At 42.1% G+C, this 22,274-nt stretch overlaps 1 protein-coding gene across 17 annotated transcripts in view; it reads left to right on the plus strand.

Annotated features, from left to right (window-relative positions):
• magi2a (membrane associated guanylate kinase, WW and PDZ domain containing 2a) overlaps positions 1–22,274 on the plus strand; it is a 720,803-nt gene that overhangs the window by 617,990 nt on the left and 80,539 nt on the right. For 15 of the 17 annotated variants that reach the window (XM_080207433.1, XM_080207434.1, XM_080207435.1 and 12 more), the window contains 4 exons: positions 6,438–6,469; positions 16,633–16,822; positions 17,462–17,503; positions 22,131–22,222. In XM_080207433.1, coding sequence (XP_080063559.1) covers positions 6,438–6,469; positions 16,633–16,822; positions 17,462–17,503; positions 22,131–22,222 — 356 coding nt within the window. The remainder of the gene's footprint in view (positions 1–6,437; positions 6,470–16,632; positions 16,823–17,461; positions 17,504–22,130; positions 22,223–22,274) is intronic. The other 2 variants (XM_080207422.1, XM_080207429.1) reach the window with 1 other exon arrangement.

The following is a 22,274-nucleotide window of genomic DNA, read 5'->3' on the forward strand; positions in this document are numbered from 1 at the left end:
TCCAAAGTATACCTCGTCCCCCTCACCTTAAGCCTGTGGCCCCTCGTGATATTTGTCTCCAATTTAGGAAAAAGCCTGCCACTGTTTATCTATACCCTTCATTACCTTATACACCTCTATTAGATTCCCCCCTCAATCTCCGTCTTTCTAAGAAAAACAGCCCCAATTTACCCAATCTTTCCTCACAACCCAGTCCTTCCATACCAGGCAGCATCCTGGTAAACCTCCTCTGCACTCTCTCCAGGGTCTCCACGTCCTTCCGGTAGTAAGGTGACCAGAACTGGACGCAGTACTCGAAATGCGGTCTAACCAACATTCTATACAACTGCAGCATTAGACGCCAGCTCTTGTACTCTATACCCCTTCCTATAAAAGCTAGCATACCGTAAGCTTTCTTCGCAACTTTCTCCACCTGTGTTGCCACCTTCAAAGACTTGTGCACTTGCACTCCCAGGTCCCTCTGCATTTCTATGCTCTTAATAGGTCTACCCTTTATCATATAACTCCCCTCTACATTATTCCTTCCAAAGTGCATCACCTCGCATTTATCAGGATTAAATTCCATCTGCCATTTATCTGCCCAATATACCAGCCTATCTATATCCTGCTGTGTTGCGTGACACTCCTCCTCACTGTCTGCCGATCCTGCCATCTTTGTGTCATCTGCAAACTTGCTGATCACACCACTTACGCCCTCTTCCAAGTCATTTATATATATTATGAATAGAAGAGGTCCCAGTACTGAGGCACACCACTGGTGACAGACCTCCAGCTAGAAAAGGACCCTTCCACTGTCTCCTGTTACCTAGCCAGTTCTCAATCTATCCAGATACCTGTCCTTGTATCCCATGAGCCTTAACCTTTTCAACCAACCTACCATGAGGGACTTTGTCAAACGCCTTACTGAAATCCATATAGACGACATCAACGGCTTGTCCTTCGTCGACCGTTTTTGTCACCTCGTCAAAAAATTCTACCAGATTTGTAAGGCAAGACCTCCCCTTTAACAAAGCCACGCTGTGTATCCCTAATCAGATCGCAACGCTCCAAATGTGTATACATCCTATCCCTAAGAATTTTTTCCAACAACTTTCCTACCACTGACGTCAAACTCACCAGCCTATAATTACCCGGGTTATCCCTACTACCCTTTTTAAACAACGGTACCACATTCGCTATCCTCCAGTCTTCTGGGACCTCACCTGTGTCCAAAGAAGAACAAAGATTTACGTCAGAGGCCCAGCAATTTCATCTCTCACCTCCATAAGCAGCCTGGGATAAATGCCATCAGGCCCCGGAGATTTATCAGTTTTTATGCTACCTAAAAGCCCTAACACTTCCTCCCTCGTAATGGATATTTCTTTCAACTGGTCTCCAGCTCCCTCCAAGACAGTACAAGACACCAAGCCCCTTTCCTTCGTGAATACTGATGCAAAGTATTCATTCAGGATCTCCCCCATTCCCTCAGTCTCTAAGCACAGTTCCTGTCCTCCGTCCCTAAGAGGACCGATTTTCCCTCTAACCACCCTTTTGTTCCTAATATAAGAGTAAAATGCCTTTGGATTTTCCTTAATCCTATCCACCAAAGCCATTTCATTGCCCCCTTTTCGCCCTTCTAACTCCCCTTTTGAGCTCCCTCCTACTCTCTCTATATTCCTCCAGTCCTCTCTCTTTTCCCAGTTACTTAGACCTAACATATGCCTCTCTCTTCTTCCTGACCACGTCCTCAATATCCCCTGTAATCCACGGCTCTCTAATCCTGCCTTTCCCATCCTTCCTCTTAACCGGCACATGTCTTTCCTGCAACCTTTTCAGTTTTTCCTTGAAAGCCTCCCACTTGCCGAACGCAGACTTACCCGCAAACAACCTCTCCCAATCAGTATCCTTCAGCTCATGCCTAATCCGGCTGTAACTTGCCTTCCCCCAGTTTAGCACCCTCCCTCTTGGACAGCACTCATCTTTTTCCAATATTCTAAAGTAGATAGAGTTGTGGTCACTGTTAGCCACATGTTCACCCACTGCAACCTCAACCACTTGACCTGGCTCATTACCCAGAACTAAATCCAGTATAGCCCCCTCCATAGTTGGGCTAGTTACATACTGCGCCAAGAACCCTTCCAGCACATGTTTTACAAATTCCTCCCCATCCGAACCCCCAGCTCTAGGCACCTTCCAATCCACTCCTGGAAGATTAAAATCTCCCACTACAACAACCCTATTCTTTCTGCACCGGTCCAAAATGTCTTTACATATGCCTTCTTCCACTTCCCATGGGCTGTTGGGGGGCCTATAGTACACCCCTAGCATAGTAATCGCTCCCTTCCTATTCCTCAACTCCACCCACAGCGACTCAATCCCTAACTCCTCTACATTATCCTCCCTCTGCACCGCTGTGATGTGCTCCTTAACTAACAAAGCCACCCCACCACCTCTCTTCAACACTCCTCTGTCACGCCTAAAACACTTACACCCAGGAATATTTAGCTGCCAGTCCTGCCCTTCCTTTAACCACGTCTCCAGGATCAGGATCGTGCTGGGTGACAGAAAAATGGGCTGGATGACACCCCACAAATTGGCTCGCGCAGCGGTGGGTGTTCAACTTGCGATCGATGCCATTTTTGATCTCAGAACAGTCGTGCTCAGACCTGACGTCACATGTGGTCTCAGAGACACAACTGTTTTTTGGAACCCCGTCTGAGTGTACCCATGCTTGGACAGAGTTTCACATCGGCCCCAAGCCCAGACCTGCTCCCTAGGGACTGGAGCCCCATAGTTTGAGCCATCTCATGAAATGCCTTCTGTGCCCTTTGCCACTATGTGAAAGGATTTCCTGTGTGTATTGTTCTTGCATAATTTCTACTACAAAGCCCTCACCCATTATCCACATAAGCCTTTGCGTGCTTTGTTGCATCCGGCAGCAGAAGTGCCCAGTGGAGGTCCCGCTACAGAGTTACCCTCCCCTACTACATCAGGGACCTGGGGTGGAAGCTGTTGCACACAGCAGTCCCATTCAACTGAAAATTGCATCGGTTCACAGGCTTTCTTTTTGCGGTCTTGTGGAATCCATGGACTACGTACACGTTAATTGCCTTAGGCTGCACTTACTTTTTTGTTATCTGAAAAATCTTTTATTAATATTTTGTTTGCAATTCAGTGTCATGCTCCTGATCTATGGGCCACTCACTGAGTCACAATCAGGTGATGAGCTTCTAAGTGGTTGCGAGTCTACCGGTGGAGATACAAAGGCAGGCAGGGCTTTAAAAGTCACTCAGCAGATTAGAGTGCATGATAGAGGAATCAGTCTGCATTCTGTGTGATGTCCTGATTCTGACGTACGCATGCCTCAAGGCCACCATGAAAATGTTGGCAACCATCATGGAGAACTTGGTCCAACAGATTCCACGCTTGGCCCTGCATTCCATGGTGCCACACTGTGATGAGCACCATTAGGACAAGGTGCCTTGATCTCCTTCCAGGTGTCCAGTGTCCTGTAGGAGTCGTGCTAGGGCCCTCCGGCACCCACAGGGAGGATAAGCATCAGCTGGACATCCCAGGGATTCGACTCAGGATGCTCCAAGGTTGTGCAGCTGCTCAGAGTTTCCTCTGCATGTGCCTGCACTCCAGTAACACAAGCCACCAAAATGCTACTGCCACTGAGCAAGAGATCTTAACGAGTCTGAAACCTTCCAGAGCTTAGGTCACCAGAGGATGTGGATGCTCTATCACTGTGAATAAATTGCACTTTTGGAATGTTATGGTTAGATGAAAGAGTTTTGATTTGGATATTTGCAATATTTGTTCAGCCTTCCTGATACTCAAGAGTGTTCTCTTTTAAAGATTAACATTCATGTGATGTCAATCTCAAAACAGCTTCGCCAATCTCAACCCTTCGCCATCGAGGAATAAAGTGACTCTCTATATCTCTGGGTTTCCTTACTGATAGAATCCCAAACCAAGAAATGCACTTCATGATAAGAGCCCTATATTGGTCTGCATTTCCTTTGTAGCAGTTCCTGCATCCTTACACAGCGTAGAAAGACGCCTCAACTCATGTTGCTGCCTTCCTTGGTGGACTTTAAGCTGACAGAGTGGGCACATTACCAGGACACAGTTCTGGGATATGAGCATTGCTGGCTAGGTCAGCATTCATTGTACATTTCTGATTGATCTTCAGGGTTCCTCCTGGAATCTGTCAGTTATTAAAGTACCATGGGCACGCCTCCCATGTCCCCTTCCGTGGCATCAGCGCACTCACGTTGCCCCTCATCATCGTCCGGGCTTCCCAGACCTTCTCATCTTCATCTTCCAAGGTTGGCTCCTCCTTTAGTTCACTATCTGGAAGGGCCTCACCCAGAATGTGACCCCAAGTCTAACCTTGAAATACGCTCCCGCAGAGGTGTGGGTCTCTGTGCTGGTGGAGACTTCAGGTGAATGCTGTGACCTGAGTCCTCTCATCCTCAAATCTACTCCAGAGTCTCAGCTGCTGCTCAGCTGGCTAGTTCATGGTGGTCTTTTGGTATCAAAAAAGTACAAAAGGACAGTTTTATTGGATGAGCTGAAGCTAATATGGAGTATGTGCAGTGTTGTCTGCAGGATTCGGTGAAGTAATGGAGCTGCTAGGTTGTTGGGAGAGGTCAAGCTCTGTGTTGCCACAGGAGCAATCCCTGTCCTTGCTGGAAAGTTCTGCTGCAGCCTCCTCAAACTCATTGAGGCCAAGGATTATTGCTATCCTTCCCCCAGTCTGTGCTCACTCATATTTGATATGTGAGAGTTTGGCTTTAAAAGAGACAAAAGGAAGACATATGATCAGAAGGGATGGAGCAGAGATTAGGTGAAACGCATATCCCCTGTGTGTGGTGTGCCCTACCCAGAGGGACAGACACGGGAGTGTAAGCAAAAAAACAGATAGGGTGGCAGTGTTATGAAAATCTTGCTGAGATAATAAGTATTTATATTTGTCCCCTGTGAATGTGTGAGAGCCACCGTGATGCCATGGTGAGAGTTTAATAGTGGAGGGAGCTGAGAGAAGATTTAACCTGGCAGAGCGGATGAGATCATTCATCCAATTCTTGCACTCAGTGGTGCTTTGTGGATAGGTGATAGCCACGCCGACCGCCTGAGATACAGCCCCTCAGGCCAGAGATGTAAGGTTGGTCTGCTTCTTTGAGTCTTCCCTGGGGTAGAGCACATGCCTCTGGGCCCAGACTCCTTGAATGAGGGCCTTGAGAGTTTTGGCTAAGAAAGCAGGTGCTGCCACCTTCTTGAGGCTGCTCGCCTTTTGCTTCTGTCTTCCTGACATGTTGGAAGGTTTCCTGAAGATGGATGGTCTGGAGAGAGTGATTTAAGTGTGCAGGGCTGGTGTTTAAAATATAGTGCTGGGAACTTCAAACCCGCCAACTGATGGTGGGTGGATGAATTAGCTGCCAGCCTGCCAGGTGATTCAGAGAAGAACTTGCCTGTGCGTCATTAATGAGGTTCAAATCTGGCATGGGAAAGTCATTCTGGCCAACAGGAAAGGCACTCCACTTTGTCTCATAAATGGCGAACTCTGTCCTTTTTCTGTGGCTCATCCTGAGGGGTTCAAATTCATGTTGTAGTCATCATGTTGCATTTCTCTGTTTGCTTTATACAAACTTACCACCAATCTTACACACGACTGGTAAACTATACGAAGATTTGGTTTATTTGAGTATATAGTATGGCCCATCAAACAACCCTAATTTATAGATTCAGCAACTAGTACTCAAGAGGACAGCATAGATACAATTCCTACAGCACACTACACACACACACACACACACACACACACACACACACGCGTGCACACACACCTCACGGCCATTTATCTGTTGTTCTACATCCTGGCTACTTGCTCATTTTCATTTCCCCTTGAAGTGATACCAGAACACCAATGTGTGAACTTGTCCATTTTCCCAGGAAATATACAATACATATGGGAGCATGTGCTTCAGAGTTAATTAAGTTGGTGAATATGCTGAGGACACAAATCACACCAGTATATACTTTAATGAATGACAGAAATAAAAATAATACTGGAGTTATTTTCACCTGGACAGTACTCTGGCTTAGTGAATGATCCATTTACTTCTTCAGTTTTTCAACTGGTTAGTTGATCACTAGTGATTTGATTAATTAATCTGTGGGGCAGCTGAAGATTTTAGGAAATGCTGGTACAACGTGATTGATGGCACAATTTAATCATTTCCTGGGGTTTATACAGCGTAAGTTGATTATCATGGTGCAAAACTCAAAGAAATTCTTAGCTAGGCATTACATTGTTATTACAGTTAGTTGTAACACAGCTCTTCCAGACACCAAAAAGTTGAGACCAGTAGCATTAAAATCTAAAATCTGCATTCATCGTAGCAAGCCATTTCAATCTCAGGTTTTTTTTTCTCTTCTGTGATCTTTTACAGGTTTTTTCTCACCCTGGAAGAGTTCAAAACAAGTAAGTGCTGCCTTTGGTTTCAACAGATGTATTGATATTGCTTTTAAATGGATCAAGTTTTTATTGTTGAATAACAGAGGAAGTTGCTAGTATTCTTCAGACTGTGCTTTTCCAGAAAGAAGAAAATGTGTTCTTTTGAATGTTCAGTAGTTCTATTTATCATTAATCTTGTTCTCATTCATGCACCAAATTCTACAGAATGTTAACAGTGCAGATCCTGAACTAAGCATTTGTTAATTTCCCATAGACAGCCACATGTGCATTGAAAAATAGGGACCTAGCATTAACTTCAAATGTAACTCATTCAGAAAAAATACGTTTGAAGCATTTTCTGAAGATTTGACAACAACCCCTATTAAAATATTTACAATTTTCTAATGATAAACGATCTAGTTGAATGGCGCAGCATGCTCGAGGGGCCTATTTTCTACTTACCTCTGATAAAGTGATTATTGATTGTTTTAAATAGATTTTAGATCCAATTGCACAGTGCTTGTTGGTGTCAAAAATCTGCTTGCAGTCAATTCAAATCTGAAAATTGTCACAATTTCATTATTTTGAGAAGTGAGAAACATAAGAAACATACATAAGAAACTTATGTATAACATCCTTTTAAGTAGAACATAGAACATAGAACACTACAGCACAAACAGGCCCTTCAGCCCACGAGTTGCGCCGATCACATCAACACCTATCTATAACCCCCAATCCCATAAAACCCCATATACTCATCCAGAAGTCTTTTAAAAGACCCCAGCAAGTTCGCCTCCACCACCACTGACGGCAGCCGATTCCATTCACTCACCACCCTCTGAGTGAAAAACTTACCCCTAACATCACTTCTGTACTTTCCTCCCCGCACCTTAAACCTGTGTCCTCTCGTAGCGACCATTTCAACCCGGGGAAATAGCCTCTGAGAATCCACCCTATCAATTCCTCTCAACATTTTATAAACCTCTATCAGGTCGCCTCTCAACCTAGGTCTCTCCAGGGAAAAGAGACCCAGTTCCCTCAACCTAACTTCATAAGGCATGCCTCCGAGTCCAGGCAACATCCTTGTAAATCTCCTCTGTACCCTTTCAATAGCTTCTACGTCTTTCCTATAGTGAGGCGACCAGAACTGCGCACAGTACTCCAAATGAGGCCTGACAAGGGTCTTATAAAGTTGCAGCATTACCTCCCGACTCCTAAACTCAGTCCCTCGATTTATGAAGGCCAGTACACCATACGCCTTCTTGACCACCTCTTCCACCTGCGAGGCCGATTTAAGAGTCCTATGGACCCGGACCCCAAGATCCTTCTGCTCCTCAAAGCTACCAAGACTCCTGCCCTTGATAGTGTGCTCATTCATCCCGTTGGTTCTGCCAAAATGGACGACTACGCATTTATCCGCGTTGAAGTCCACCTGCCACTTCTCCGCCCAGTCCTGCATCCTATTTATGTCCTGCTGCAACTTTTGCCATCCTTCCAGACCATCCACAACACCACCGACCTTCGTGTCATCAGCGAACTTACTTACCCATCCTTCCACTTCCTCATCCAGGTCATTTATGAAAATGACAAACAGCAAGGGTCCTAGAACAGATCCCTGGGGCACTCCACTGGTGACTGACCTCCATTCAGAAAAAGACCCATCCACAACCACTCTCTGCCTTCTGCAGGCAAGCCAGTTCTGGATCCACAAGGCCAAAGGCCCTCGGATCCCATGCCCTCTCACCTTCTCAAGAAGTCTTGCATGGGGGACCTTATCAAACGCCTTGCTGAAGTCCATGTACACCACGTCCACGGCACTTCCTTCGTCAATGTGTTCAGTCACATTATCGAAGAACTCAACTAGGCTCGTAAGGCACGACCTGCCCTTGACAAATCCATGCTGACTATTCCTGATCATGTCAAACCTCCCCAAATGGTCGTAAATCTTGTCCCTCAGAAGCCTTTCCATCAGCTTACCAACCACTGAGGTCAGACTCACCAGTCGGTAATTTCCCGGGCTATCTCTGTTCCCTTTCTTGAAAATAGGGACTACATCCGCAATCCTCCAATCTTCCGGAACCTCTCCCGTCTCCATTGACGACGCAAAGATCATCGCCAGGGGCTCTGCAATCACTTCCCTCGCCTCCCACAGTATCCTGGGGTATATCCCATCTGGTCCCGGCGACTTATCAATCTTGATAGAATTCAAAAGTTCTAATACATCCTCCACCTTAATATCCACAAACTCAATCTTTTCCATCTGCTGCAAATCCGTGGCAAAATCTCCCAGATCAGCTTCCACCGTGAATACTGAGGCAAAGTACTCATTAAGCACCTCTGCCATTTCTTCTGGTTCCACACAGACCTTATCCCCTTCACCTTTTATAGGTCCTATCCCTTCTCTTCTCATCCTTTTACCTTTCACATATTTATAAAAGGCTTTGGGATTCTCCTTAATCTTACCCGCCAAGGTCTTCTCATGACCCCTTCTGGCTCTCCTAATTTCCCTTTTAAGCTCCTTTCTACAGTCCTTATACTCCTCAAGATCCTTAACCTCTCCGAGTTCCCTGAACCTTTTGTACACCTTCCCTTTCCTCCTGACTAGGTTCAACACAGCCTTCGTGCACCACAGTTCCCTCGACCTACCAAAACCCCCTTGTCTCATCGGAACGTTGTCACGCATAGCTCCAGACAAACATTCCTTGAATATCCGCCACCTTCCTTCAGTACTTTTCCCTAAGAACGCCTCCTTCCAGTTTATTTGTCCAAGTAACTTCCTGACTTCTTCGTATCTCCCCTTACTCCAGACAAACACCTTCCTAGCCTGCCTGATCCTATCTCGTTCCAATGCAATTGTGAAGGAGATAGAATTATGGTCACCATTCCCAAGATGCTCCCCTACCGAGAGATCCATCACCTGCCCTGGTTCATTGCATCCTTTTTTAAGTACATTTTTTAAGTAAAAAGTACATCCTTTTTTATCTATTTTTAACCTGCCACACATCACTACTGCCTCCTCTTTACCTGCTGCTTTGGCAGCTTCCTCTGCTCGAGTGAAGACAGATGCAAAGTGCTTATTTAGTCCCTCACTCATTTCTTCTGCCTCCACAAGAAAATCTCTGATTCTCAGTCCTTATTTTTATACAACTAGACTGGTTTTACAAAACACTTGATTTAATAAATCCTGTTCACTGCTATATGAGGCAGCCTGTCACAAATTTGCACCCAGTTTGCAAATTTGCTCGTTCAGAATACAAATTAATCTTACTGTTCCAGAGTACTGACCTGTCCTTACTTCTGTTTGAAGTTTAATTCACATGAAGTGAAGTTTCAAAGAGTCGCTAGTGAAATGGGGAGCTTTGTCGTGTAAGATAAGTTCAGCCTGTGACCAACAATGGAGAGATCTTTGTATAGTACGAGGTCTGTAAATGTGCCAAATAAGGACAGATAAGTAAGTGTGGCCAAGAGAGAAGGATAAAGGGGGAAAGGAGTAAATTAGCGAAGTGGGAAGGAGAGAGGTAATGTACCCAGCTCCAAGTGAGGCGGGTAGTAAATTTACTCAGTAGGAAAAAGATGTTATGAATGAATTATGGTGACCAGCTTCCTTTTTGCTATTACTGATTGAAATCTTTTTTTTGAAACAATGTAATTTGGGGAAAAGATGAGGCACTTCTGCTTTGGACTTTTCCTGGTTTATCTTATGGGGGGGATTTTTCACTCATGCTTTTGGGGGCTGGATCAGGGGCAGGAAATCCTTTAGGAGTCCTAGGATGTGTTTTACGCTGTTGGGATTTCCTGTTGTGATTGTCTCCATCCCCACCAATGACATAATGGGTACCCCAGCTTTGAACAGTGGAACCCCATTTGAATATATTTAAATATAATTATCAAGCTTTTGTCCCCCTGCCCTCTCATTAAATTGTCCATTCATGTCAATCATGACAGCTCCCCATGACATGAACCTTGTAAGCAGAACCCACTAGAAGTGGGCTACAACCCCCAGGGGGAGAGTATTATGCAGTCAACCTATCCATGGGCTTTGTAGAGTACAAACTCCCCTATTAAGCAAGTGGAGGCTTGCCCAAGAGGGAAGGAGCAGCAGGGGAGTTTAAAACCAGTAACCACAGGAGCGGTACTTTGTGCACATTGTGAATAAAGGGTGATGGTGATAGAAGACTGGCCTTGGCGAGATTATTGCATTGGTGACAAGGAGTAAAACAAATATTTTTCATTCCTCTAGACAACCTTTCCCGTTGGGACAAGTAATTCCCCGGGAAGAAAAATACCTCTTTATGGCCTATGATACAAGCAGAGAAGGCTGGGCCCAGTACGCAGAACACATGCATTATTCTTTTTGGGCTAACAATATTAAAGAGGATGAGAAGCCAAGTAGTCCTATTGGCATGCAGGATCCCTACCTTCAACATAATAAAAAGCCTGTCCTACACAATGCCCCTTACCCTAAAACCTTTAATGAATTGGTGGACTTGGTTAAAGGCCATTATGACCCAAAACCTTCCATTATACTCCAGTGATACCACTTTAACATTGAAAGATGAACCCCTGGGGAATTTGTCACTAAATGTTTGACGAAAATTAGCAGAGCACTGTGAATTCGGGCCACACTTGTATGACATGTTGCAAGATAGACCGATCTGTGGTATTAAGAATGTCACAGTCCAAAAGAAATTATTGGCAGAACTCAATTTGGATCTAAAGAAGACCATTGAGACAGCTCTATCATTGGAGAATGCAGAGAAAGGAACTCAGGAACTACAAGAGATGTCAGCTAGCAATGTCCTCCAATTGGAGAGGAGGAGGCTCATGCAGCATCCATCCCTCAGCTGATCAGTAAAATATCACAGAATCCTTAAACAGCAGAGCCCAAATCCATCATAGGCAGTCAAGGAAGAGCAGGAGGACTGCCTTCAGACACCTTGGGAGCATATTCCAGAAGGTTGTAGATGCCATTTGGTGGACAATTGCAAATTTTGCAGTCGACCACAACTGAGGCCAAAAATACAGGGACAGTTAAAACATATGCTGTTTCAAAAAGAAGTCAAAGCCAGCACCAACAGTACCTTGCAGGTATGCCCATTATCAGAAATAGGGATAAAGCAATTAAATCCACGTCAAAGGTTGACCCAATTATAGTGGAGTTGTTAGAAAATGACCATCCATTAAAAATGGAAGTGGATACGGGGACTGCAGTCTCCATTATCAGAGAGCAGACTTATGATCGCCTCTGGGCTGGTGTATAGCTCCTGAGCTTAGAAAACACAAAGACCAGGCTGCCTACCTACAGGGGGAATCATTACAGATAAAGGGCACTACAGCGACTAAGAGACTTACAGGCAGCAGTCAGCTCGACTTCCACTCATCATTGTACAGGAACAAGGCCTAAACTCATGGGCAGAGATTGGCTCCAGAACTGTCTGGAGCTCTCCAGGATGAAATGGGGAAATTGTTTGAAGTCAGTACCCTGACGCTTTCCAAAAAGGAATTGGAAAAATAAGAGGAGCCAAAGCTAACATCTACATTGATCCCGATGCTATATCTAAGCATTTTGAGCTATTGGAAAAAGTAGAGTCAGAACTGGAAAACCTTGAAAAGCTTGGCATAAGACCCATACAATTCGCTGGGTGGGCCACACCTATTGTTCCTGTCCTCAAATTGGATAGGTTGACCCACCTTTGTGGGAGATTATAAGTTTAGCATGAACTGCTTCACACTTCCAGATGCAGTCCAGCCTATAATTGACCCCAGGCCAATTACCAAGCAACAGAAAAGGCCCTTCCATGGCAGGGGTGCAGGGGAAGAATTATACTTGAGGTAGGAGGGATGTTAAGATGGCCATGGGTATCTTCAATAGATCTCCCTGTGGGCCTCATAGATTAAGCAAGGGGAGGCTCGCCCAATAGGGAAGAGGCTGCGGAGAGTTTAAAACCAGCTGGCTTTACTCAGACCAGCAGTCAAAGGACTCCGGAGCTTGACCCGTGCATTAGCCACAGGAGTGGTACATTATACACATTGTAAATAAATGGTGTTGCTGACAGAAAACTGGCTTCAGGGACATTGTTACAGGGAGGTTCTGTTTTTATTTTTAAGAATCTTCTAAAAACCAGAGTTGCTGATGCTGCCAGCATGATGTCATGGGACCCACCCTTTAACTTTTTTGACATGGCAGAAGAGGCTGCTCTTGGGGCTGGCAGCTTCTAACCTATTTTTCACATCTGTGCCACTCTGTAAAAAAAAAAGTCAAATTTCCACCCAATGGATGGGAATCTTATTTGCCACACCCCCACTGCCAGCGAGAATTAAGAATGTGGCGCTCAGCCAAAACTTCATTCACTGCAATGACATCAGGGAATCCCAGCCCAGGTGAGGTCAGAGATTTCCAGTTTATGACTTAAAATGCTGAGAGAGAGAGGATGAGTTGAGACATCAAGATGGGGCTAAGTTCAAACACAAAAGTTCAACATACAGGAGGACAAAAATTTAGAAGATAGTGAAATTTAAACATGACACAAAGGTAAGTTAGAAAAATTGGCAGTGAGGGAAGTAGAAAGTTTTGATGCACAGTGAGAGAGAGAACCAGACATGCACAGAATGTACTCGATATGAGAGAACACCGGATGACCATGAACCAGGGATTGCTTTTGCTTATTTATTTCTTGAGAGAGTACCACTCATTAGGGTAGACTTACAGAGCATAAAGTAAAATGTTCTTCCATAGCTTTAGGTTTTGTCCAGCAAAAATAGGTATGTACAGTCTACAGTGGCCCCTGTTGCAGCACATAAATGCTTTCCTGGTCTTCTAGATTGTAAAAAGTCTGACAACACCAGGTTTTAGTCCAACCGATTTATTTGACTCTCAAGCTTTCGGGGTTTCCCTCTTCGTCAGGTGAATGGAGAGTTCTGGCCTCAGACAGAGCATATAAAGCACAGACAGTTTAGAGATTACTGATTACAGAGACTGATAGCCAAGTTCTGCACACATGAGGACGGTGTCAACAGGGATCTTGGGTTCATGTTGCACTATCTGTAACCCCCGTGACTTGCCTGGGTTTGCAAAACCTCACTTACTGTACTGTCTGGAGACAATACACATCTCTGTAACCTGTGATCAGTGCTCCTTCCACTCACATTGTCAGCCACTTCAGGTCTTGAACAGCAGGTTAGGTGTAAGGATTCGCATTCTAATCAGTAATCTCTAAACTGTCTGTGCTTTATATGCTCTGTCTGAGGCCAGAACTCTCCATTCACCTGACGAAGAGGGAAACCTCGAAAGCTTGTGAGTCAAATAAATCGGTTGGACTAAAACCTGGTGTTGTCAGACTTTTGACTGTGTTTACGCCAGTCCAACACCGGCATACCCACATCATGACTTCTAGATTGTAGACAAACTGAATGCAATCCCCAGCATTACGATTCAGCTGAATCAACCAAAACTGGCTTTAAAAGTTAGTTTTGATCCTTCCAGAGAGGCTAGGGAAGGGATTATTTGTGTTAAAAGGTTAGGATTTCCTAAACTGTCAGCAAAGTAACAGCAATGTAAATCTGTGTTTCTTTGTAGTGAAATTGTCATCTTGCAAGATATTGATGTTATAATCATCTATGCAGTTCTTCTCCTGTTATATATTCAAATGAAAAGTTTACTTACATTTTAATTTATAAAGACATAAATTTTTGATCATATTCTCTTCAAATTAATTCAGATTTGCTACACAGTGTTAAAGCATCAAAATCCCAATTTTACGTTTGCACTGGTACCAACTTATTGTGGCATTGATAGTGTTGAAATAGCATTTAATGCAGACATTAAAAAAAATTGGTTACAGGCTGGATTTATGCTTTATTGGTTTGAAGACGGCAGAACTTTTATACTGAACATCAATTGTCACTCTTGGTCCTGTCAATTATACAGTAAATATTTTAAAAATAATATGATTGATGACCCAGGAGTAACAATTAATGTATCCCCTAGCTATGTAAATAAGGTAACACTGTACAAAAGAATTAGTCAACAAACCATTCCAGCCATTGAAAAAGCAAGTCCTGTCCAAAACACAAAACCTTTAGGGAAAGGTCACTCAACTGCCACTCTCTTGATTACATGCACGCACGCGCGCGCGCACACACACACACACACCCCCAACCCCCACCCAACAGTGTTGCTGCCTAAAATGGCAGCTGCAGTGTGCCTGGAACCACATTATCCCAGAATTTAAATATTTAACAGACAACACTGACTAATATTGTCCATAATGGTATAAAAAAATCATTCAAAGAGAGGTTCTTTTCAGTCAGTGCACATAGGGCCTGTTATTGCATATAACGCCTAGACCAACCTCATTATTTTGAGTTCCATTTCCTGAAGGTTTTCTAATAATGTCTTAGTGGATATTTCCAAAATAGATGTACAGTGAGAAGACTATATAAGCTGTCTCTAGATTGTTAGCCTGTTAAATGTCTTGTATATAATTCTACAATACAGCAGTTGCAAAGAAAATATTTTTTGTGTGCTACTCACTAGATTATACTTTAAATTTATTGCTTGCTTACCATGATATTTCATTGTAGTGGATGGTAAGAAGAAAATATTTTGGAGACATTATTTTGTAAGAAGGTACAGACGGGTTTCTCTACAAGGATGTAGCCTTGTAGCATAGAAGTAAATTATTTGCTTATATCAAAAGTCAGAAAGACAGTTCTGGTTGTTTACTTAGCTCAAAGGTACAATGTCAATTGATTTACTTTTAAGCTTCAAGACTCCATACCAACACTGTGATCATTCACACAATGCCTGACTCACGTGAAGATGTCCGTCAAACATCTGACGTCACCACAGAGAGGGAGTAAAGAAAAAACACTTAGGCTCAGTGTCATCCTCAGTCTGAAGTGCTCAATCATGTCACGATTGACACAACCTAGAAAATAGCTTGCCCCCTTTAGACTTGGGAAATAGAAGTTTAATAACAAAATTTGCAGATGACATTAAATTGGCAGTATAGTACAGTTAATACTGAAGAAGACTATTACAAAACACAAGATGGTGATGTAGAATGGGCATGTAAATGGAAAATGAACTTCAATATAGACAAGTGTGAAAGTGTTGCATTTTTTACAAGGAATGATGAGACCACCTATTCCTTAGGAATTAAGAATCTAAATGGGATAGAGTTGCGAAGGAATCTACCAGTACAGATTCATAAATCATTAAAAAGGGCAACACAGGTTATCAAAGTCTTTAAAAAAAATGCAAAGCACTTGGATTCACTTCTAGAAGAATAGAATTGAAAAGCAGAGAAATTACGTTAAACTTATATGAAACTTTGATTTAGAGTGCACTGAGAGCCCTTAGCCCAGTTCTGGCGTTCAGATCACAAAAACAATATTGAAGCACTAGAGATAATGCAAAAAGGGAAAGGACTGAGCAAGCTTGAGGCTCTTCTTGTTAGAAGGAAGAAAATTTGGATATGACCTGATTGAGACCTTTAAAATAAAGATGAGGTTTCAGTGGATAAATGTGAAGAACATCAAAAGTCCAAAACTAACGGCCATATATTCAAAACGATCACTGATAAACATAGTAAGGAATTCAAGAGAAACACCTTTGCTCAGAGATTAATGAGAATGTGAAACAAAAACAGAAAATGCTGGAAAATCTCAGCAGGTCTGACAGCATCTGTGGGGAGAGAATAGAGAGCCAACGTTTCAAGTCTAGATGACTCTTTGTCAGAGCTCTGACGAAAGGTCATCGCAACTCAAAACATTGGCTCTATTCTGAGATTTTCCAGCGTTTTCTGTTTTTGTTTCAGATTCCAGCATCCGCAGTTTTTGCTTTTATCTTAGTGAGAATGTGAAATTCGTTACTACATGGAGTGTTGAGGCAATCAGCGTAAGTACAGAAGGGAGAAAGGAGTAGAAGGAATATTTATTGGATAGGACAAAATAAGGTGGGAGGAACTTCATTGGAACCATGAACACTGGCATAGCTTTTGAGCTGAATGTCATTTTTGTGTCTTGTAAAGTTCTGTACAAATGATTTGACGTGAATGAGGTATTGAGGATGACTGACATCGTTGAACCATAATTCAGCAAGAATCCATATTCAGCTTGGAAGAAAATAGACAAAAAGCAGTTTAAACTTGAACTGCAATTTTTATACATCTTTTTATTCGTTTCAGACTTTAGATAGATGGGAAAATCAGGGCAGCCCTCAGGCAAACTTCTCAGCACAGCACCTACCACAGAGTCTCCCCTTTCCACCTAATGTCCACAGGACTTCTTTCCCTGACTCTTCTGATGGATTTGATCAAAGGAAACCTGATCCATATGAAGTGTATGAGAAGTCAAGAGCAATCTATGAGAGTAGGCGTAAGTAAAATCCTTGCCTTTTTTTCATCACTGGAAAAATTATTCTATTTGTAAAACTATTAATGACTGACTCCCGGCTGTTTGACCATTTCCTGATAACATTTTCTGTTGTCATATCTTCTTTAAATGGAGTAGACATAGAATAACGTCTTACAAATTCAATTGATTTACAGTCTGACGTACAATAACATATTTACCACAGCAATTTGGTTAATTTTATATGTTTAAAAATACAATTTATAAAATGGTTTGATTTATTTAAATATCTAGATGTATACTAATCTATTTCTTGATTAACTACCAACAAATGTATAGTGCGCTTTGAAAAAAAATGTAAAAGTAAGGCATTCCATTTTAATATATATGACTACATTTATCACAGGTAACAGAAATGTCAGAATCTTTTTATTAACCATCCGTATAGGTTTAGTGAACCATTTTCGTAATATCTGAGTAGAGTGTAAAATAATTTTCTTACAAGCAGAACATTGATACATTGAATAATTCTTCCTGAACAATTTCTAAGTGGTCTTCTGATAGCAAAATCCAATGCAGAGTGATATTTGAGTAACTATTGGCAACATGAAATGTCTGTACATGAATGTATAGTTTTGCTTAATTCCACATTTTCCTGTACAGAGCAAATGCCGCCCAGGACCGCATATCGGGCTGATTCTTCTGGCAAGTACTTTAGCATTCATCATTCTGTGGCTTAAATGTAGCGTCCATTTGTCTGGATATTGTGATTGTCTAATCCATTGTCTGGTTACAGCCAACTATTTCTGCATGATCATTTACTTTCTCGTCTTGTCTTTTATTCTAACAACAGATCTAAAGCACTGTAAATAACAGCAGCAGCAACAGAGAAGCCTTAACTAATCATTTTACTCATTTGGACAAACTTCATACCTAGTTGATGAAAAGCTTCAATTTTCCACAATGACTTAATGAGGCAGGAGTAAAATTGCACTCAATGCACATAATTTATTCATCACAAATCTGATGTCTGGTGTTTAAACAGTGGTGAAATGTGTCAGAATTATGCCAGTTTTCAACTGGTTATTTAGTAAAACAGCCAAAAGCATTATATTAATGCTCTATGCTAATGATTTGACACACCAAAGACAATGGCACTCTTAACTTACTGGCTCATTATACAATATTTTTTGGGACATCTGAATTTATTGGATTAGCATTGACCCGTAAAAGTTTTTGGTGAGGTAAATGAAGATGTCAGACCTCAATGATACTGGAATTGAGCAGATCGGCTCCAGTGTTTTCAATGTACAATGAATGTGGTGCTGAATTGAATATTAGATTCATAGAGTATTGAAAATTGGCGCAGCTGTATGCCTCAAAACCCAACCATACAGATTTCTTGACTTGGAACACAGATGCATTGATCAATTCATTGCAACATTGCAGAATCCAGTCCGTGCATTGTGAGATCATGACACCCAAAAACCTGTCCTATATTTTTACCACAGGCTTCAAGACATGTTTTCTCTCTTCATTTTATGACCCAATCTGTCTAATTTAATAAGACGACATAAATGAATGAATTAGACGTCAGAAACTGCATGCTGCAAAAATTCACAGTACCACTCTGAACCCAGTTTCATGTTTTGCACATTTGTGCTTACACAGTGCAATGATTGTGTAGTTTTTAGAAGATAAAAGCATTATAATTTAAATAAGTCTGAAAGCGCCAGCACATAGAAAAGAAAGACTTGCAATTATATTGTGCTTTCATGACCACAGGATGTCCCAAAGTGCTTTTCAGCCAATTAAACGTATTGAAGTGTAGTCACTGTTGTAATATAGGAAATCAAACAACCTATTTGCACACAGCAAGCTTCCGCAAACAGCAATGTGACAATGTTACATTGGTTGAGGGATAAATATTAAACAGGGCATTGTACATAACTCCCTTGTTAGAACAGACAGCAAGAGTAGTTTCATCCACTTGATCCTATGCTGCCATCTGTTTATTCCAATTCTTTTTAAATTCCTTTTGCTAAACTCAAGGATTTGGGATTCTTAACATGATATAAGTCTGAAAGCGCCAGCAGATAGAAAAGAAAGACGTGCATTTATATCATGCTTTTGTGACCACAGCAATGGATCTTTAATGTCCATCTGAGAGGACGGATGGAACCTCAATTTAACATCTCATTTAAAGACGGCACCTCCGACAGTGCAGCACTCCTGAAGTACTGTACTGGACTGTCAACACTGATTCTTGAACTTAAGTCCCCGGGATTTGAATCCACAACCTTCCACCTCAGAGGTGCGAGTGCTACCAGCTGAGTATTGGCTGATATATGCAAAGTAGTGTTGATAAAAGTCATTTTGATACAATGACTTTAGGTCCCATGTGGCAGACTGATGAGAAAAGTATTAGCTCCATGAGATCCAAGGAAAATTGGCAAGTTGGATCCAAAATTGATACAGTGGCAGGAATCTCAGGGTAATCTTTGATGAGTATTTTGGTGAGTGATTGAGTGCTTCTAGTGGGGTTCTGCAGGGCTTCAACTAAGTCCTTTACCTTTTGCACAACGTATCAGTTTTTTAGACTTATTTGTAGGGGGCATCATTAAGAAGTTTGCAACAGGTACAAAAATTGCCTATATGGTTGATAATGGGGAAGAAAATAGACTGCAGGAATGGACTGGGTCAAATGGTCAGAAAAGTGGTAAATGGATTTTAGTCTATAGAAGTGTGAGATGTATTGGGGAAGATAAACAAGACAAGGGAATGCTCAATAAATGGCAGGATACTGAGAAGTGTAGAGGAACAGAAGGACATGGGATATTTTCCTTTATAATCCAAGACATGGAATACAAGAGCAGAACGTTATACTAGAACTGTATTAAAACACTAGTTAGGCCACATTCTTAATGTTGCATACAACTCTAGTCAGTGCATCAGAGGAAGGATGTAATCACACTAAAGGCACTACAGAGGAGATTTATGAGGATGCTTCCAGATCTGGAGACATTTAACTATGAGGAAACATTGGTTGGGCTAGTTTATTTTATTCAGCACAGAGGAGGTTGATAAGAGATTAACCAAGGTGTATAAAATTATATGAGAGCCTGGATAGAGTGAACAGGAAGAATGTATTCCACTTGGCAAAAAGGCCAATAATCAGGGGACATGGATTTAAAATAATTGGTAAAAGGATAAGAGAGTTGAGAAGTTATTTTCACCCAGAGGGCTGTGGAGATCTGGAACTCACCGCCTGAAAGTGTGGTAGGAGCAGAAATCCTCACCACATTTTAAAAGTACTTGAAGCACTGTAATGTACAAGACCACAAACCAAGAGCTGGAAAGTGTGATTAGGCAGTTTGTTTCTTTTATGACTGGCACTGACAAGATGAGCCAAATGGTGCTCTTCCATATAGAAATCTCTATGACTCTATAATGGAAGCATAGTAGGTCATGTTTAGAAAAGAGATCGATCGCCATTACAATCTGTGGTCACAAAAAAACTTAAACAAGTGCATCACCTGCACAGTATTGGCATATTCTTGTATCTGCAGTATTTATCATCTACAACATAGATTTAACCTACTTGCAAAACCAATTGGCAATCTGTCATGCCAATCTTTGAGTTTGTGAAATTATTTGAATTTGTATCTAAAGTACCCAATGTGAAAGAAAAATCCAATTTTTAGCACGCTGGTGACAATAGCTTCTGTTAATTAAGGAGCAATTGCAAGGTTTTCACTGTAGATAAACCAAAGTGACTAGAAAAATGCTACAACCTTATTTCAGTAATGTGTCCTACAAACTGATTGGTTAATAAAATGTCAACTACCTCAGTCACAAATCACCTACTGCTCAAGTAAGATCCTACTTGCTGACAGCCCTTTTCTAAGAAAACAATACAATAGGGAGATCATAAAAAAAATTAAAAAGCCCTGCCCAATTGACATTATAAACTCAAACATTGCATTTGATTAAAATCTTGTAAGAGGTGCATGGAGATTTGATTTGCCATCCCTCGTAACGCCTTTAGGTTATAAACTTGTTCTTGGTACTCATGCTGCATGAACATCCATAAATGCATGTTTAAATGCAAACTCCAGCACGCTCAAATTGTAAGCTGCCTTTGCCAATCAATGAATAGAAAATGGTGAATATTAAATCCTTGAATCAAGACATCGGTTCTATCTGAAGAAGCTGTTGACAATGTTTAGATGATTTGGAGGAGGATTAGGATAAACTGATAATTATTGTAGAAGTTATAATGAAATTTCATGCAGACTTAATGACATGAAGCCTATCCCTCAAGGGACAGGATGGGAAGATTGAAAGGAGGTTGCTGTAACATGATGAGGGAAGGTGGAGGTGTGAAGTGCCCATTGTCTTATCACTGACATGGCATTTGACCATGATGGCAGAGGATGACCTTCCACTTAAGGGCTGTGAGGGTCTATTCCAACTACCGCTGGCATTTAACCAGCAGTAGTTAGGTCCTCGTCATGTGGATACCCTGGTGAACTTTGTCACCTTCCTAGGGCTCAGTGGGGGCGTTCTTTGCAATGTGTGGCCCACAGTGGAAATCCCAGCAGCAATGGCTACCACTGCACCAACTCCCACCATCCCCCATCCCCAAGAACCATTCCCCCACTCTCCTGGCTGTGGTCTGCCTTTGACCTTGGCACTCTCAGGTTCAACTTCCTTGGTTATGAGGGTGGCCTGCCTTCATAGTGTCCTTCCAAGCTCAGAATTGGCCACCACTGCTAGTGATGTTACTGAGCTGTCAGACCTCTGGCTGGAGGCACCTGGGAGTGAGCAGCCATCCTTTAAAAAGTCAGAGACCACAACTTTCACTTTCAGAGTCCTAAAAAGTGCAGCTGCATTTCCACAGACAACTGAGACTGGGCCACCTCCAGCTTTCCATCATCAGGATTCCCAGCACTATGATAAAATTCAACCCATAGTTTCTGTTTGTTTTCGGCTACTGTGAATTCTGAAGGATCACAGCCAGCAACAGAACCCAAGTTTCATTGTCATTTAATAACTCTGTGTATTTGAACTTTTTTGAACCTCAGTCTAATGCAAGCTATAGGCTACAGCGAGCAGATCCTTATTTGGTTGTTAATTTTTTTCTAATCATATAATCTTTAATTCTTATAACTTGCACTTATTTCTCCCATATATCGGTAATACAATCTATTCATGTAGTCAGTGCTTGAGTAGAACACATTTCCATTATCAATTCTTATCACCTCCAGAGGACTATCAAATAAAAACTTGCATTTTGCTCATAGTGATTGTGTGTTCTGTTTTGAATTAGGTCCGGACTACCGTGAGTTGGATGTTTATTTACGCAGACAAGAGTCTGGCTTTGGTTTCAGAATCCTGGGTGGAGATGAGCCTGGTCAACCAGTGAGTAAACTAAAATATTGTGTTAATGTACTGCCATTTTACACTTAATGAA

This window comes from Carcharhinus amblyrhynchos, chromosome 19 (genome assembly GCF_965287045.1).
Source record: "Carcharhinus amblyrhynchos chromosome 19, sCarAmb.v2.hapA, whole genome shotgun sequence".
Lineage (NCBI taxonomy): Eukaryota > Metazoa > Chordata > Chondrichthyes > Carcharhiniformes > Carcharhinidae > Carcharhinus > Carcharhinus amblyrhynchos.